At 35.9% G+C, this 19,826-nt stretch overlaps 2 protein-coding genes and 1 long non-coding RNA gene across 3 annotated transcripts; all 3 read left to right on the forward strand.

Moving 5' to 3' along the window:
• The first annotated feature begins 2,306 nt into the window (after positions 1-2,306).
• LOC143468610 (uncharacterized) lies at positions 2,307-8,368 on the forward strand. Its single transcript, XM_076965942.1, has 12 exons — positions 2,307-2,741; positions 3,281-3,488; positions 3,748-3,854; positions 3,937-4,009; positions 4,079-4,208; positions 4,328-4,493; positions 5,192-5,360; positions 6,359-6,459; positions 6,555-6,626; positions 6,905-7,060; positions 7,667-7,829; positions 7,968-8,368. Exons 1-12 carry the CDS (start codon positions 2,640-2,642, stop codon positions 8,099-8,101), a joined length of 1,581 nt encoding a protein of 526 aa, XP_076822057.1. The 5' UTR covers positions 2,307-2,639; the 3' UTR covers positions 8,102-8,368.
• A 1,593-nt stretch (positions 8,369-9,961) lies between these two features.
• Positions 9,962-10,516, forward strand: LOC143468613 (uncharacterized). The gene is made up of 3 exons (XR_013119009.1): positions 9,962-10,141; positions 10,242-10,317; positions 10,392-10,516. It is a non-coding gene; the product is annotated as an uncharacterized LOC143468613 (long non-coding RNA).
• Positions 10,517-12,426: 1,910 nt separating this feature from the next.
• On the forward strand, positions 12,427-19,615 carry LOC143468611 (uncharacterized). The gene is made up of 11 exons (XM_076965943.1): positions 12,427-12,741; positions 13,010-13,116; positions 13,200-13,272; positions 13,342-13,471; positions 13,599-13,764; positions 14,559-14,727; positions 17,062-17,162; positions 17,258-17,329; positions 17,608-17,763; positions 18,372-18,534; positions 18,673-19,615. Exons 1-11 carry the CDS (start codon positions 12,483-12,485, stop codon positions 18,804-18,806), a joined length of 1,530 nt encoding a protein of 509 aa, XP_076822058.1. The 5' UTR covers positions 12,427-12,482; the 3' UTR covers positions 18,807-19,615.
• Positions 19,616-19,826: the final 211 nt, after the last annotated feature.

Below are 19,826 nucleotides of genomic sequence, written 5' to 3' on the forward strand. Positions count from 1 at the left end.
GTTACTTGTTAGGCAACTTGATTTCACTTATCTTACCGGTTTTTATGTTGAATTTGTTTATATATTTGGTGATTGTTTTCTTGTCACGTGCTTTTGATTTATCTATTATTTTTATGTACTGTACTGTTTTGTATTGCACGAACTTAGCACTCCCTGTAGCACATGTTTGAGTAAGTTTAGCTGTTGCCTTTGGCAGCATAGTGTAATCTTTAATTACGATTGTAATTCCGCACCGTTTTGTTTACGATACTAATTTTATTATGCACGTTCCATTACCCTTAATTTTGTGACATCAATCAATTCGGTGGATGTTCCCGTAGCAACAGCCTTTCTTGGTTTAGTTATTTTCCTCTACGAGATTTTCTGATATTTTTGAGATATTGATGTTTTAAAATTTTCATCTAATACGTGTTAATCGCATACATAGGCGCATTACGGACTTTAATAAATTCACAATATTCTGACAGAGTTGGTGTAAAACTAATCCAGAACAGGATAAACCTCATTTTAATAAGAAAACTATACACTTAATTGTATTTTATCAAGTTATTATAACAACAACAGACACCTTCCAGACGGACCAATCTTTTACAGCATGATAATCCAAAGGTTGATAAACTCTTCATTCCAAAGTCTTAAGCTGCGGATCATACAGTTCTCAGTGGCAGAAATACTGTAGATAAAGTGCTTGACAAAGATTTAATAACTTGTGCTTAGCCTAGTCAGTTTACGAATTCTCATCTTATGCTATAGCGTAATATCAGCAACAATCATGACTCATTTTGTTGCATCTGTGGTCAACATACAACGCAAAATCAAAGTGAAAACATCACAAAATTTGTTAAGCATTTGTTCTTTCGTACTTCAAGGGTGAACCTTAGCGATCAATTGGCGATTTTGCATACATTGGGGTTCCCACAGGCCACAAGGTATGCAAAACCTGTGTAGATGTGGAAAAGGGTTGAGGTTGTGGCAAAATGGAAAAAAAGCTTGAAGTTTGGTGTACCCATATGGTGTGGAGAGAACTACAAAATCACCACGATAACGTTTATATCTCATAGTGAAGTTAACAGGTTTTAATCGTAGCAAGAAAAATAGGAAGTATGCTGGCTTGGCATCAGTGAGGTGACTAGTGTTGCACTCTGAAGGTATTCCTGGTCCTGTCTTGACATCACTGTCAAACCTTTAAAAATCAAACAAAGAAGAACCACATGACAAACACAACTACAATCGCAAGTTTTATTAACTAATGTCAAAACATTTTTATCAGAGCAATCATCAAATCATAAGCTCCTACGAGATTAGATTTGCTTTTTTTTAAATAACCGGTTAGGCAGCTCCCACCCAGTATAATTGAAGCCATCTTTCTCATTCTTTCGTCTATGACACTCTTTTTCCCTTAAAGATATGTTTCTGTTATAAGATGCGGCATGTATTTCTGCATTATCGTTAGCATATGTTCGATTCTGATTTAACAAAATTTGCTTTTCGTGTTGGTGAGCTTGGAAAATTTAAAGTTTTTCTTAACATTTAGCGCCCTTTTGTAAAGATTTTATAGCCAAGATCTGCGTTGCATTATCCTCAATAACAATGCGCTGACGATGCTAATGCAAGTTGTGTATGTCTTGTAACTGGATCATTTACTAAAAATGCACTGTCTAGTATACGAACCTCGTGATTCTTCTATAACGTTAAAATGTGCATTAATCAATTTAAAAATGTTTCTTGGTATCACTAAGGTTTATATGTCCTGGTTGTGAACTTATAACTTACAAATAAACTTGTTTAATTTTCTTGTCAAAATTTTATGAACAGTAACGTAATTAATTTTTTTAATCAAAGAGGTTTCATGGTGGTTACCCTTATAAGGTTTAGTTTTCATAGGGTTTTATTAAGTTAGCATTGAAGACAGATATATTTAACAAGCTCTGAAACCCTATAGGTGTACCAGTAGTTTATGCAAAATAGGCAAATTAACCCAACATAAATGTAACGAATTCTTGCTTTGTTCTATGAATGACCTATTTTTGTTTTAAGTAAGCGCAACAGCAAGTGCTTAGCTGCGTTGCCCTGAAGATACATGAACTCATCTCTGAATTGTGCCATTGCTAACTTTACAAACATCAGTGCAACAGAGTGAAGTAGAACGTTTCGTAATCAATCAGGATAATCAACTTGAGAGACATAGAGAAGAATTATCAGCTTTAGAAAACATTATATTCGCCTGAAGGCATATCAGCATAGCCGAAACATGAACGTTTTTTCTGGGGTAGGCTTGATAACAATGTAAGAAAGTGTAGTTGGGTACGTTGCAGACCAACACAGTTCAGTAGCCTAGTTAGTTTCATGCGTTTATGCAAGACAGTTGAAAAAAGATTGTTTGACCGTATAGTAGGTTAAAATTTTGAATAAATCTAGACAAAACATAAAACAGCTTCACCCGAATTCTTCACAGGCTTTTAAAATGAAAAAAGTATAGGTGTTTGATGAAGCTTTGTTGATGTATTTGTAAGAAATTTTCTTATATATTGTCTTTACTTTTGTATATTCTATACTATCTTTAATTTTATGGACCAATCAAGGCTCTTAATACAACCTAGAATCCTTACATTCAGTATAGTGAGCTATTGTTAGCGATCATGGTGTTAAAGAGTCCGATGCCCGACATAGTATTGCCTGGTCATAGTTTTCATGAGTATATGCTTCGGAGATTACAAGCCCATGGAGACGAAATTGCTTTGGTAAATATTCTTATAGCCTTTTAGCCTTCTGCAACTTTTCATAAACTATATCGGCAACATTCTAGTTATTACAACCACATGAAATATAATACATTTCATATGCTTGAAGCAACCAGGACCTAAACACACGCTTCAAGTGCAAGCAAAATATATGCTGTGCATGCAATAAAGTCGAAGAAGGTAACACACGTCATCGCTTCGTACCTTTTCTATTCTGGGTGTGATGTGGGCTAATGCGGATACCGACTGTAATAAGAAATGAAGAATAATAATATGAAGGGCTCTATGCCGTTTGATTTGGTTAAATATATCTAATTCTACATGGAATGTTTGAATCGAGAGGCAAGCATGCCAGCATGCACAGAATACATTTGAAAAATTGTTGAAGCGTGAGTTTTTGCAACCTGCATGTCTTGATCTCTTGAAGCTCTAAATCTGTTTGATTCGAGTTATTATTATGAATGCAGAAACTTATTTTTTATCAATTAATGATAGTGAAACAGCTGATAAAGTATTATCTCAGTCACATTTATTTCCAGATTGCCTGCGAAAATGGGGACACAATAACTTTTAACCAGATCAGAGAAAATGCTTTGAAATGCGCATGCGCATTCAATAGCTTGGGTATAAAGAAAGGTGACGTAATAGCAACATGCTGTTCAAATTCTTTCGCTTTCTCTTACGTTCTGATTGGAGCATCAATATGTGGAGCAGTGGTAACAACGTGCAACCCGAATTACACCAAAGGTACTTGGAGCAATGCCGAGTTCTATTTCATAAGTGACTGGAATCACTCTTCCGCTATCTTTAAGGAGCTTTAAGAAATTTTAAGCAGTTTTGACAAAATAGTTGCATTTCGTCATAATGATTGTTATGACAAGTAAGTAATTGTAACATGTAAGACAACACCTATGTAATTATAGTCGTTGCAACATTTCTGCTCAGTGTTTCTGCCGCCTACAAAATTAGCTTTAGAGTAAGCAATAAAACTGTATGAAAATTATAGAGGAAATGGGAAGTCAATTTGCTGACTCTCAACCAAGGATAATACTCATTGATGGGAAAAATCACCAAAAAATCAAAGACATAAGTCTTAATGTAAAAAGTATTATGGTAAGCATTTATATCGATGTCATTGTTAGAAAGCAACGAAGAAATTGGTTTTATTCTGTAATTATGTATTTGCAACGTCTAGCGCATCATTTCTGTTGATGAAAGTACTGAATGTGGAACTATCGCAGACTTGATGGAAAAAGCAACTTTTGCTGGTATAAATTTAAATCTGGCATGGCACTAAAGGACATCAAATCACTTCGTAATGCTTTCAATTTCCTCAGACTATCCTCACGACACAGTTGTTGAATCCGACGACACACTATTATTACCGTACTCTAGTGGCACAACTGGACTGCCTAAAGGAATTATGCTTACTCACCAAAATGTTGTTGCTTTGAACGAAATAAGCAGGTAGAAACTTTGTATAAATGTACCTAAGTTATATTTAATTAAAGAAATTAATTACATAACTACTGTAATTTTCATGTTCTATAGGTGTATTTTCATATTTATATAGGTTTGTTTTACAGAATGACATTCGGTATCTGGCAGACGGATAGCTTGTATTTAGTTTTGCCAACATTTCATATTGCTGGTATATTAAGCATAACACTTAGCCTTTCCATGGGCACAAAGGTGGTGATGGAAAAACGCTTCTCGTTGGAAAGTTTATTCAGAAATATTGAAAAACACAAGGTAACATTAAGTTTTCACATAATCTGAAATCTGTCATTGGAAAAACGAGATATGTCATGGTGGCTCCAGTGCTTCTCAACTGAGAGTATTATTTGGATGTACTACAAAAGCTTGTAGATTTTTAGTGTCATCGTTAATGGCAGATTATGAACTAAAGTTTTGCTTACCTTGACCAGTTTTCTAAAAAATTCCTTTTTGAGTTTTTATTCTTTCTCGTTTATCACATTTCTTTCTTTGCAACTATACTTACCATCTATAACTTGAAGGAAATCATATAGGCAGGTACACGACGTTTCAAAATCGTTGTTTATATATGGCCAACAAAATTTATGTATACGGCGTTTAAAAAGTGTACACCATAAATTGGCAGCTATTGTACATATAAATATGAAAATACATTTCATTTGAAGTCGATTTAAAGCAATTTATGACGCGTACAACCCCCAAATTTTTGCCCATTGCCCAATTTAGGAGAGATGATCAAACACAGGAAAACTCAGCTTTTAGAAACTTTTACTCCCCCACCCTCAAACGCATTCCCAAATACGCCACTGACCAAGCTTATCATAGCATGTAAGATTAATGATAATACCACCGAAAGTCAGGTAAAGCTGTTTAAACTATAGGTCACTATCAATAAAAATGTCAAACAAGGTTAGCTTTTAGTGTGAATTTAACGTAAACATATTTTTCTACAGATCACTTTACTGGTCTCTGTCCCACCAATGGTTTTGGCAATATTTAACAGTCCGTTACTTTCCACATATGACATTTCGTCTCTATCGAGAATTATTTGCGGTGCAGCCCCATTGGCTGACGGTGTCGCTGTCGAAGTCCAAAAACGATTGAATGTCCGTTTATATCAACGTAAGCATTTTTGTGTGTTTTATAGTGGGGAACCGGTATTTATTTGCTTTATTTAAACATAAATAAATAAATTATAACTTAGTATAAATTTAATTTTCGTATAAATTTAAAATATAAATATTTGTGACCAAAATGAAGATCGCAGTACTTAAAAAAGGCTTTTTAAACTTTATAGTGGTAAATTTTGTACTTGTGTTGAAATGTTTGAGATATAGTTAATCCTGCCTGTCTATACCTTTGTCATCCTTGGACTAAAAAAGGTTTTGCACGACATTAACTTATGAATCGTAATTGTTTAACCCACTGCTGCTTGCTGTCGTGCCTGAAGATAGACACAAACCTATGTATGTCAGGTCTATTCTTACACCACATTTAAACTCATGAATAACGATGAACTTAATAAACTCATGAAAACTATCATGTCATATGTAGCCTATACTGGGTTTAGTTTGTTATGGACGCATTTAGATTTTACTTCTTTCACATGACTTGTTTTTTATTAAACCAAACTTGGCTCGTGGCTAACACACTCTTTAGGTCCTAGGCTACATAAGCAATACGGTGCTACAATAGTGACGTTATAGTTCAGTGCGAAAACCACTAAGGCGACAACCCGCTAACAAAACCACTTGACTACGCTCCCGCAGGTGGTCGACTTACCGGGATTCTACGATACTCCTTTGTTGTCTGTCACAGGAAACATTCTAATCATACTTGATTCGAATACCGAAGTGATCTCTATTGTTTCTTTTAAAGTGACGTAACAAGAACCGCGATCTTCGTCATAATTAAGCGATGAATTTGCGTTTTTTTGCCACATATTTATATCAATAACTGCTTAACCACTACTTATTAGTGCAAATCCTTTTACGGTATATTTGCTGACAACTACTCTTTGGACTTGCCCCTCACTTTAAGGAAATTTAGATACTGTTTTACTCAAATAGACAGACTTATGGTTTCTCAACCAGTATAATGTAAACATAAACTTGCTACAGTATGGGGAATGTCAGAAGCTGTTCCTTTGACTTCATCTGGATTGGATGTTAATATTCCCATTCGCTCTGTCGGCGTCGTCACTCCCAATACCATGCTGAAGGTAGTACTACAGCCTATGTTGACTTGAAAAGCTACAGCGTCTTTTTATAATACTGCAGGCTAACACAACATTTTCCCCATGCTCTTTTACAATAGGTTGTCAATCCGGAAACTGACACGGAATTAGGACCAAACGAAGAGGGCGAGTTATGTGGAAAAGGTCCGCAGGTATGAATTTATTTTACCAATGGAAATATCATCGATATGGTGTGAGGTATGAATATAGGTCTACTCGTTATTATGGCATCATTTATGTTGTCTGGGAACAGTCAACCTTTCACCACATATTTTTTCCGCTTTAATGGCTGACTTGAGGCACATTGATTGCCATTACAGTGCAAAAAACATTTGTAATTTAACAGCGAAAAGGTCCCAGGTTCATGCTACGCTGTCAAAAAGCGTTCATTTGAAAACTTTTATCAAATAATTTTTTTTATTACTTGTAGGTGATGAAGGGCTACTTTAACAATCGCACAGCGACATCAAATTGCATCGATTCCGAAGGATGGCTGCACACAGGAGATATCGGTTATTATGACAAACATGGATGCGTTTACATCATTGACCGGCTGAAGGAGCTGATTAAATACAAAGGGTTTCAGGTAATCTTTTCTTATACGTTGTTGAGTTATTTTTGCAAAATGTACTCATACATTTAGCAAAATCCAAACCGTGTTTAAACCAGAAATATACTTGTATATGACTACCAAAACCAAGGTCAAAATATCACATGTTATGCCAGTTTAAGCATACGGGTTTGCACGTTGGGCCACAAGTAGCGAATTAAAAAAATCTAAAATAAAAAAGGCAGCTGCAGAAATATGGTTTTTGAGAAAAATGTTAAAAATCACATGGAGGGAAAGGACTAAAATTTGCAAAAATGGAAAGGACTTCAACAAAATCATTCAGAAAACAACAAATGCAATTCATAGGACATGTCCATAGATATGGAAATCTGGAGAAAGCAGCAGTGTTGTTAGGTTTCATAGAAGGAAGAGTAGTGGACGAAAAAATTGACATATCTCATTAGTTTAAATAAATCGACCATAGATGGGTATGTTAAAACAACGACTTTATCCGCATGTCCAATGACAGAGAGGCTTTGATGACCACGATCGCCGATGTTAGTCGCAGATCTGGCACTTAACTAACTTATGCTTTGAGAACATAGAGATTGCAATCATTTCTAAAACTACCTCAAAACTTAGGTTGCTCCGGCTGAACTCGAAGAAGTCCTTTTGCGTCACCCGCAAATATCTGATGTTGCAGTGATTGGTATTTCTGATGCGCAAGCTGGAGAGGTACCAAAAGCATTCGTTGTCAAAAATGACAAATCTCTTGCTGCTGAAGACATTCATAAATATTTGGAAGGTATGATATTGTCTATATAGGTTCCGTTTTCTTATAGTAAATATCAAGCAGTTTTGATTGTATCAGCAAGAAATTGTTATTTTCCTTTATGACGATACATTTGTTTAATTGCAAGTGACTGCTGTTGAATTTTACCAGGGAAGGTGTCATCTTACAAACATTTGCGTGGAGGAGTCACATTTCTTGATGTTATTCCTAAAAGTCCAAGCGGAAAGATTGTAAGAAGATACTTACGTGATCAGGAAAAGAAAAAACTTTCAAACAGAAACTAAGACAAAAATTAATGAAACAAAAAAATGTTTGGGTTTTATTGTTAATCTCTATTAATTGATTACAAAGCATTACTGTATACATATTATACTGCAAACTATACTAAATCGATTTATTTATGACGTTAACTGGTGGCTTGCAAGACTAATGTTATATATGTTGTCTGATAGTAATATTGCCACTGATTTGAATGCAAGTATACGAAAAACGCACACCTGCTTTTTGTTCTTGTAACATTAGACTAATACATAATTTAAAGGAGCAACCGATCCAGTTGTTGCTATAGAGCAAGCTTTTTTCAGAAACATTCTCACGCAAGTTGATATATATCCAAACTGAAGCTTGTTCGAGCGATTTTGTTGTCATAATACCAATATCAACTGTCGGTAAATCGAAAGTTTACCTCAGTTTACATCAAGTTGATGGCAATAAGAAACAAAAAGATACCTGCAGAGCAGACCTACTGTAGGTGGTGTTTACTATAATTTGCTGCAGGGCAAAGACTTTTAAATAACAGTTTTAACTTGCTTTTTAAATAGACTGCTGGTATTTTTGTTGTCATGTTAGCTTCTGTGTAATCGATAAGTTAGGCTATCGGTACATTCAAGCTCCGCAAAACCTGATGACGACATCACCCTGCACAACTATGCGCAAAATACATTGAATTTCATGAAAGTTTGCGAACTCAAATATGCCAAAATACATTTTGAAAATTATTGAAGCGTGAATGACCGCAGGAAATAATCTTCGTAGTTTGACAGCGGAACCGGCAATCAACTAACATGTGGAGAAATACAAAATCTAGCTATGCGATGTGCGTGTAGCCTATACGTTGAACAAGTTAGGAATCAGTAAGGGTGACGTGATTGCAATTAGCTTGGTCAACTGTATGGAATTTATTCCAATTGAAGTCACCATTTCAGCCTGTGGAGTGATGATCACTACGTGCAATCCTAATTATACGAAAGGTATCAAAGCCATCTGACTTCTTAACTGCCATTGTATGAAACATTGTATTGTAATTACCACATCATTGCTATGCCTTGCAGACGAACTCATAAAGCAATTTCCAGATTGTAAATCAAAGCTTGCATTTGTGGATTTACAACATGTTCGAAAAATGGAAGAAATTGCTGGAAAAATATCTTCGCTTACGGTAGGCTATCATTTCTGGAAGTGTTGAAGAAAGTAAAGAAAAAAAACACAACATAGACTATTCCAGTACTCTGTTACACATATTAAACATCCAGCTGCTGTGGTAACAGGACACGATAAATTACAAACAGTATTCCGAATTGTGAAATGTACTTTGCCTATATGTACTCTTCAACATGTGGTGGTAACATCACTTTTACGAAATTATTTGTTGATAATACCACATGTACACCATCGGTCAACATCCCGGTTATGCTTTATTTAACGATTTAACAACCAGCTCAAAATTAAAAGGTAAAGTAGTTAAACAATTTCAGGTCATACTATAACAGATCACGGCATGAGGTTTTTGCTTAGACTTGACAAAGTTCAAGATTTTTTAAGTTTGTCTTCAGTTGATGAGGAAGATGCGTTTTTGCTTCTTTATGCTAGTGGGACAACTGGATTACCAAAAGGAATAGTACACACGCAAAGGAACTTGACAGCAATATGTGAATTACGAAAGTAAGCTTACTTACAACTGGCCATACTAAAAGTTGCTACCGCAAACCGAGGCTTAGGGTATTTCACTTGCAGCATATCCCTTGGACAAGGAGCAAAACTGATCATCGAGAAACGATTTTCTGTAAAAAAACTGCTTACCAGCTCAGTAAAGTACAAGGTAATATTCACAAGATATTTTAAAAGATTCGTAGCCTCAAAGCTATTGCATTTTATTGAAATGTCGCATTTGTTCCTGCCGTGTCACCGATGATTTTGCAAATCTACAATAGTGATTTGCTGGCTCAGCATGACATCGTTAACCAGGATTGTATGTTCTGCCGCTGCTTTACCGGACGGGGTTGCTAGTGACGTTAAAATACGCCTGGGTATTCGCTTATTTCAAGGTAAGTCTTGTAGTTGTCATACAAGAAACTTTCACTTCATACCGTACTTGACTCTTAAATCACTCAGGTTTCTGGTTAACAGAAAGCTTGCCTTTAACAGCTGCCGCATTGGACATGCACAATTGCACATTCCTATTTGATCGATTGGAACTTTAGTTCCAAATACAACATTAAAAGTAAGAATACTGAGCTTTCAAGAAGATCGTACTCAAGAAAAGTTGTTGTTACGTTGCATGTTTCACATTTGTAGATAGTGGATAAGAACATCGGAAATGTCTTGGACCAAACCAAGCAGGAGAACTATGCGTTAAAGGTCCTCACGTGAGTACCATATATGAAAATTGAAGTATTAAGTTATGCTAAGTATGTGAGTTAACTTAGTCTATGGTACATCAACCAAGGGGAATGGCTTTCTATGAGGGTAGTTTTCGGTTAAACATTAATTAGGCTTAAATTACGTGCACACGGTTATGAAAAGATATTACAATAGTCCAAAAGCAATATTAAACTCAATTGATCATGAAGGCTGGTTTCACACAGGGGATGTTGGTTACTATAACGAACGCTGGTATTTGTTTATTGTGGATAGACTGAAAAAGATGATCAAATTCCACGGATTTCAGGTCAAATTTGATCTTCTATAGTGAAGTTACTGATGTGATGTGGCATCTTTGATGGAATCAGCAATAACATATACAAATTTATGGTCGTTTGTACCGGCTGATTTAGAAGCACTACTTTTAAGTTATCCAAAAGTATCCGACGCTGCGATGATTGGGGTCCCGTACGGTGACGCAGGCGAAGCCTCCAAAGCTTATTTAGTTCGGATTGATCCTTCCCTAATAGCAGAAGACAAACACCAACTCATAAAAGGTAGATTAGCATAGAATATAGAAACTTTAAAACTACGATGTAAGCTCGTTTCATATTTCAGTGCATAAGTGAAATTACGACGCAAAGTTGTTGTGGCTGTGGCAGAGGGAGAGTATAAGTTCGGGCCCGAATCTGGCCCGATTTGTTTGTAACTTGCTGACCCGAAACGCCCGGCCCGACTTATAACTCTGATTTATTTATTTATTTTTGCCAACTTTATTTTGACCTAACGAAATTGCTTATTTGTAGAGGCCACAGTTCTTCCTCCAGTTACCCAAACATAACATTTTGTCGATTTCAGACCCAAACGTAATATTTTGTCGAAAAGTCAAGGTGTTTTATGGATTATAAAAAGTGCGTCGTGTTTTTTGGCGATAGATTTAGGTAGCTTGTGTTATTTTGTCCTTGTGAAAAAGGCACTATGCCTCGATTTTCTCCGCATGCTAAATTCTAATAAACAGCAGATTAAACAATTAATCAGAAAAATCTCGACAAATCTGTCTAACTTTTGCTGAAGACGATTTAGCTTGCTTAGGCATTTATGTAGCCTAATACGGAATGTCAGTAGGCTATTCCTAAAATCCAAACTGTTGATCTTCGAAAAGACCACGTTTATGAAGAGGAAGTGTTTTATAAGAATTATTTAAATACGCAACAATGAATAAACAATGGACAATTTGCGATAAAAGTTACTGCTGATCCAAGTGGGCATTGTGACTTATTTCCTGTTTTTATGGGTTAATATGGTTTAATTGTGTCGCAGTTCCTGATTTACAATGCTTCCACGAGGATTTTTACAAAAATTACTCTCAAAAAACACAAAAACTTTGTCAAAAGCCATAATTTGACAAATTTTGACTTTATTGAAAATTTTGACTTTATTTTGACCTATAAACTTCTTAGTAACAATCCCCTAGGTGCTGAAAACAACTTTATTCTTTGATTCGTGGTCAGACGAGGTCCTTAAAAAATTTTGACTTTATTGACTTTTGCGGGCCCTACTTATAGCCTTTTAGCCTTCTGCAACTTTTCATAAACTATATCGGCAACATTCTAGTTATTACAACCACATGAAATATAATACATTTCATATGCTTGAAGCAACCAGGACCTAAACACACGCTTCAAGTGCAAGCAAAATATATGCTGTGCATGCAATAAAGTCGAAGAAGGTAACACACGTCATCGCTTCGTACCTTTTATATTCTGGGTGTGATGTGGGCTAATGCGGATACCGACTGTGGTAGTAAGAAATGAAGGGCTCTATGCCGTTTGATTTGGTTAAATATATCTAATTCTACATAGAATGTTTGAATCGAGAGGCAAGCATGCCAGCATGCACAGAATACATTTGAAAAATTGTTGAAGCGTGAGTTTTTGCAACCTGCATGTCTTGATCTCTTGAAGCTCTAAATCTGTTTGATCCGAGTTATTATTATGATTGCAGAAACTTATTTTTTATCAATTAATGATAGTGAAACAGCTGATAAAGTATTATCTTAGTCTCATATATTTCCAGATTGCCTGCGAAAATGGGGACACAATGACTTTTAACCAGATCAGAGAAAATGCTATGAAATGCGCATGCGCATTCAATAGCTTGGGTATAAAGAAAGGTGACGTAATAGCAACATGCTGTTCAAATTCTTTCGCTTTCTCTTACGTTCTGATTGGAGCATCAATATGTGGAGCAGTGGTAACAACGTGCAACCCGAATTACACCAAAGGTACTTGGAGCAATGCCGAGTTCTATTTCACAAGTGACTGGAATCACTCTTCCGCTATCTTTAAGGAGCTTTAAGAAATTTAAGAAATTTTAAGCAGTTTTGACAAAATAGTTGCATTTCGTCATAATGATTGTTATGACAAGTAAGTAATTGTAACATGTAAGACAACACCTATGTAATTATAGTCGTTGCAACATTTCTGCTCAGTGTTTCTGCCGCCTACAAAATTAGCTTTAGAGTAATCAATAAAACTGTATAAAAATTATAGAGGAAATGGGAAGTCAATTTGCTAATTGTCAACCGAGGATAATATTCATTGATGGGAAAAATCACCAAAAAATCAAAGACATAAGTCTTAATGTAAAAAGTATTATGGTAAGCATTTATATCGATGTCATTGTTAGAAAGCAACGAAGAAATTGTTTTTATTCTGTAAATATGTATTTGCAATGTCTTAGCGCATCATTTCTGTTGATGAAAGTACTGAATGTGGAACTATCGCAGACTTGATGGAAAAAGCAACTTTTGCTGGTATAAATTTAAATCTGGCATGGCACTACAGCACATCAAATCACTTCGTAATGCTTTCAATTTCCTCAGACTATCCTCACGACGCAGTTGTTGAATCCGACGACACACTATTATTACCGTACTCTAGTGGCACAACTGGACTGCCTAAAGGAATTATGCTTACTCACCAAAATGTTGTTGCTTTGAATGAAATAAGCAGGTAGAAACTTTGTATAAATGTACGTAAGTTATATTTAATTACAAGAATTTAATTAAGCAACTACAGTATACTGTAATTTTCATGTTCTATAGGTGTATTTTCATATTTATATAGGTTTGTTTTACAGAATGACATTCGGTATCTGGCAGACGGATAGCTTGTATTTAGTTTTGCCAACATTTCATATTGCTGGTATATTGTGCATAACACTTAGCCTTTCTGTGGGCACAAAGGTGGTGATGGAAAAACGCTTCTCGTTGGAAAGTTTATTCAGAAATATTGAAAAACACAAGGTAACATTAAGTTTTCACACAATCTGAAATCTGTCATTGGAAAAACGAGATATGTCTTAGTAAAAGGCAGCCTTTGGGGGAGCAATATACCATAGTGGGTCCAGTGCTTCTCAACTGAGAGTATTATTTGGATGTACTACAAAAGCCTGTAGATTTTTAGTGTCATCGTTAATGGAAATTTATGAACTAAAGTTTTGCTCACCTTGGCCAGTTTTCTAAAAAATTAACACTATGCTGTAAGTATGTTTGGCCATGACTCCTCACACACCCAAATTTTTTGGGCCATAGTCCTTTTTGAGTTTTTATTCTTTCTCGTTTATCACATTTCTTTCTTTGCAACTGTACTTACCAGCTATAACTTGAAGGAAATCATATAGGCAGGTACACGACGTTTCAAATCGTTGTTTATATATGGCCTACAAAATTTATGTATACGGCGTTTAAAAAGTGTACACCATAAATTGGCAGCTATTGTACATATAAATACGAGAACACATTTCATTTCAAGACGACAATTTATGAGGTGTAAAACTCCCAAATTTTTGCCCATTACCCAATTGAGGAGGGGTAATGAAACACGGGAATTTAAAACCCAGCTTTTAGAAACTTTTACTCCCCCACCCTCAAACGCATTCCCAAATACCCCACTGACCAAGCTTATCATAGCATGTAAGATTAATAATAATACCACCAAAAATCAGGTAAAGCTATTTAAACTATAGGTCACTATCAGTCAAAATGTCGAAAAAGGTCAGATTATAGCGCAAATTTAACCTAAACATATTTTTCTACAGATCACTTTACTGGTCTCTGTCCCACCAATGGTCTTGGCAATATTTAACAGTCCGTTACTTTCCTCATATGACATTTCGTCTCTATCGAGAATTATTTGCGGTGCAGCCCCATTGGCTGATGGTGTCGCTGTCGAAGTCCAAAAACGATTGAATGTCCGTTTATATCAAGGTAAGCATTTTTGTGTGTTTTATAGTGGGCAACCGGTATTTATTTGCTTAGACTCTAAGCCTTAGAGTGAGGGCAAGTTCAAAAATAAGTTGGCCTTAAATCAAAGAATAGTTGTCAGTAAACATACTGGTGAAAGGATGTTTAATAATACGTTCTGATTGAGTAGTTATTGCCGACATAGTATTGCAAATTCTATTATGACTTAAAGAGCGGCTAATATAACGTCACACTCTAAAAACAATATCCCTCATGGCTGGGATTTGTATTAGGTGGGCTATGCCACTATGGTAGGCTAGCTAACGCTTTACGGATGGAATATGTCTTCACATGTAGGTGACTGGTAGCAGGCAATATTTGTTTTCAGCGTTGGAATGTCACAAAAAAGAACACGTGAACTGATAAAGTATTCTTGTTTTTACCGAAGTTACCGGTACCGGACTATCTAGGTTAGAGCCCACAGCCAAGACTAAACTATACTGGTTTGCATCTACAATTCTACATTAACCAGTACAAATACCCCAACAGTAAGCTGGTTTAGGCTTATTTAACGCGAAATGTTCTTGTTATACACTTAAGTACGCTTTTATTACATCTAATAGGCCTACTATTTACTTGTCGACCACCAAAAACTTTTTAGGTCGCCACTATTTCACCAGAAAAAAATCGTGCTGTCGAAGCTATTTTTTACAGTTTCTTGTCAACCTAACTCAAATGTTATAACACATTAACCTAAAGTTAACTCCAATAAAACCTTAAATAGCTAAAGTCAACTTCTTGCATACCCATTCTCCTAACGGTTAGGAGGACCTAGCCGTTACCTTATTAGGACCTAACCTATAGTAGTTTAGATTTATTTAACGCAAAATGTTCCTGTTATTCACTTAAGTACGTTTTTGTTATACCTGTTACAGTGGAACCCCGGTTAACGAACAACCAGCTATCACGACCACTTCAAAGTGGCACGGAATATCTTTCTATCGCAATGTATAACTTTCTGTTTGGCCAATGCGACCACTCCGGTACCCAAACAGCGACAGCAATAAATTGGCACGAAGCAAATGATTGAACCCCACCTAACACGCCCACTAATACATCATGAGTATGACAGAAAAAATCGCAAACTTTTTAACGGGCAATTGTTAAATCATAAACAATTAATTGCAGCTGCGCCGTTATCATTTGTGACAGTATTGTGGCGATGGCTGGGCACCACTATTTCACTGGAAAAAATCGTGCGTTCGAAGGTATTTTTTACGGTTTCTTGTTCAATCTAACTTACATTTTATAACTTAATAACCTAAATCTACCTTCTAATCTCAGTCTAACTCCAATAAAACCATAAATAACTGAAATTAATTTTTGCATTCTCCTAACCAAGGGTTTCGTATATCGTAAATTTCGTATAAATTTAAGATATAAATTTCGTGACCAAAATGAAGATCGCAGTACTTAAAAAGGCTTTTTAAACTTTGCAGTGGTAAATTTTGTACTTTTGTTGAAATGTTTGAGATATAGTTAATCCTGCCTGTCTATACCTTTGTCATCCTTGGACTAAAAAAGGTTTTGCACGACATTAACTTATGAATCGTAATTGTTTAACCCACTGCTGCTTGCTGTCGTGCCTGAAGATAGACACAAACCTATGTATGTCAGGTCTATTCTTACACCACATCTAAATTCATGAATAACGATGAACTTAATAAACTCATGAAAACTATCATGTCATATGTAGCCTATACTGGGTTTAGTTTGTTATGCAAAACTAACTTTATTTTGATTTTACTTCTTTCACATGACTTGTTTTTTTATTAAACCAAACTTGGCTCGTGGCTAACACGCTCTCTAGGTCCGAGGCTATATAAGCAATACGGTGCTACAATTGTGACGTTATACTTCAGTGCGAAATCCACTAAGGCGACCAACCCGCTAACACGATCACTTCACTATGGTCCCGCAGGTGGTCGACTTACCGTGATTGTACGGTACTCCTTTGTTGTCTGCCAAAGGAAACATTCTAATCATACTTGATTCGAATACCTGAGTCATGTCTATCGTTTCTTTTAAAGTGACGTAACAAGAACCGCGACTTTCGTCATAATTAAGCGACGAATTTGCGTTTTTCTGCCACTTATTTATGTCAATAACTGCTTATCTACTACATATTAGTACAAATCCTTTTACCGTATATTTACTGACAACTACTCTTTGATTTAAAGCCAACTTGTTTTTGGACTTGCCCCTCACTTTAAGGAAATTTAGATACTGTTTTACTCAAATAGACAGACAGACTTATGGTTTCTCAACCAGTATAATGAAAAAATAAACTTGCTACAGCATGGGGAATGTCAGAAGCTGTTAATTTGACTTCATCTGGGTTGGATGTTAATATTCCCATTCGCTCTGTCGGCGTCGTCACTCCCAATACCATGCTGAAGGTAGTACTACAGCCTACGTTGACTTGAAAAGCTACAGCGTCTTTTTATAATACTGCAGGCTAACACAACATTTTCCCTGTGCTGTTTTACAATAGGTTGTCAATCCGGAAACGGCTACGGAATTAGGACCAAACGAAGAGGGCGAGTTATGTGGAAAAGGTCCGCAGGTATGAATTTATTTTACCAATGGAAATATCATCGATATAGTGTGAGGTATGAAAATAGGTCTACTCGTTATTATGGCATCATTTATGTTGTCTTGAAACAGTCAACCTTTCACCACATATTTTTTCCGCTTTAATGGCCGACTTGAGGCACATTGATTGCCATTACAGTGCAAAAAACATTTGTAATTTAACAGCGAAAAGGTCCCAGGTTCATGCTACGCTGTCAAAAAGCGTTCATTTGAAAACTTTTATCAAATAATTTTTTTTATTACTTGTAGGTGATGAAGGGCTACTTTAACAATCGCACAGCGACATCAAATTGCATCGATTCCGAAGGATGGCTGCACACAGGAGATATCGGTTATTATGACAAACATGGATGCGTTTACATCATTGACCGGCTGAAGGAGCTGATTAAATACAAAGGGTTTCAGGTAATCTTTTCATAAATCGTCGTTGAGTTATTTTTGCAAAACGTATTCATACATTCAGCAAAATTCAAATAGTGTTCAAAACCAGAAATATACTTGTAAATGACTACCAAAACCAAGGTCATAAAATCACATGTTATGCCAGTTTAAGCATACGGGTTTGCACGTTGGGCCACAAGTAGCGAATTAAAAAAATCTAAAATAAAAAAGGAAGCTGCAGAAATATGGTTTTTGAGAAAAATGTTAAAAATCACATGGAGGGAAAGGACTAAAATTTGCAAAAATGGAAAGAACTTCAACAAAATCATTCAGAAAACAACAAATGCAATTCATAGGACATGTCCATAAATATGGAAATCTGGAGAAAGCAGCAGTGTTGTTAGGTTTCATAGAAGGAAGAGTAGTGGACGAAAAAATTGACATATCTCAATAGTTTAAATAAATCGACCATAGATGGGTATGTTAAAACAACGACTTTATCCGCATGTCCAATGACAGAGAGGCTTTGATGACCACGATCGCCGATGTTTGTCGCAGATCTGGCACTTAACTAACTTATGCTTTGAGAACATAGAGATTGCAATCATTTCTAAAACTACCTCAAAATTTAGGTTGCTCCGGCTGAACTCGAAGAAGTCCTTTTGCGTCACCCGCAAATATCTGATGTTGCAGTGATTGGTATTTCTGATGCGCAAGCTGGAGAGGTACCAAAAGCATTCGTTGTCAAAAATGACAAATCTCTTGCTGCTGAAGACATTCATAAATATTTGGAAGGTAAGATATTGTCTATATAGGTTCCGTTTTCTTATAGTAAATATCAAGCAGTTTTGATTGTGTCAGCAAAAAATTGTTATTTTCCTTTATGACGATACATTTGTTTAATTGCAAGTGACTGCTGTTGAATTTTACCAGGGAAGGTGTCATCTTACAAATATTTGCGTGGAGGAGTCACATTTCTTGATGTTATTCCTAAAAGTCCAAGCGGAAAGATTGTAAGAAGATACTTACGTGATCAGGAAAAGAAAAAACTTTCGAACAGAAACTAAGACAAAAATTAATGAAACAAAAAATTGCTTGTGTTTTATTGTTAAGCTCTATTAATTGATCACAAAGCATTACTGTATACATATTATACTGCAAACTATACTAAATTGATTTATTTATGACGTTAACTGGTAGCTTGCAAGACTAATGTTATATATGTTGTTTAATAGTAGTTTTGGCACTGATTTGACTGCAAATATCCGAAAAACGCACACCTGCTTATTGTTCTTGTATCATTAGACTAATACATAATTTAAAGGAGCAACCGATCCAGTTGTTGCTATAGAGCAAGCTTTTTTCAGAAAAATTCTCACGCAATTTGGCATATATCCAGGCTATAATTTGCTGCAGGGCAAAGACTTTTAAATAACAGTTTTAACTTGCTTTACAAATAAACTGCTGGTATTTTTGTTGTCATGCTAGCTTCTGGATAATCGATAATTTAGGCTATCGGTACATTTGAGCTCCGCAAAACTTGATGACGACATCACCTTGCACAACTATGCGCAAAATACATCGAATTTCACTAAAGTTTGCGAACTCAAATATGCCAAAATACATTTTCAGAATTATTGAAGCGAGAATGACCGCAGGAAATAATCTTCGTAGTTTGACAGCTGTACCGGCAATCAACTAACATGTGGAGAAATACGAAATCTAGCTATGCGATGTGCGTGTACGTTGAACAAGTTAGGAATCAGTAAGGGTGACGTGATTGCGATTAGCTTTGTCAACTGTATGGAATTTATTCCAATTGAAGTCACTATTTCAGCCTGTGGAGTATTGATCACTACGTGCAATGCTAATTATACGAAAGGTATCAAAGCCATTTGACTTCTTAACTGCCATTGCATGAAACGTTGTATTGCAATTACCTCATCATTGCTATGCCTTGCAGACGAACGCATGAAGCAGTTTCCAGATTGCAAGTCAAAGCTTGCATTTGTGGATTTACAACATGTTCGAAAAATGGAAGAAATTGCTGGAAAAATATCTTCGCTTACGGTAGGCTATCATTTCTG

The sequence above is a fragment of the Clavelina lepadiformis genome, chromosome 8 (genome assembly GCF_947623445.1).
Source record: "Clavelina lepadiformis chromosome 8, kaClaLepa1.1, whole genome shotgun sequence".
In the NCBI taxonomy this organism is placed as follows: Eukaryota; Metazoa; Chordata; class Ascidiacea; order Aplousobranchia; family Clavelinidae; genus Clavelina; species Clavelina lepadiformis.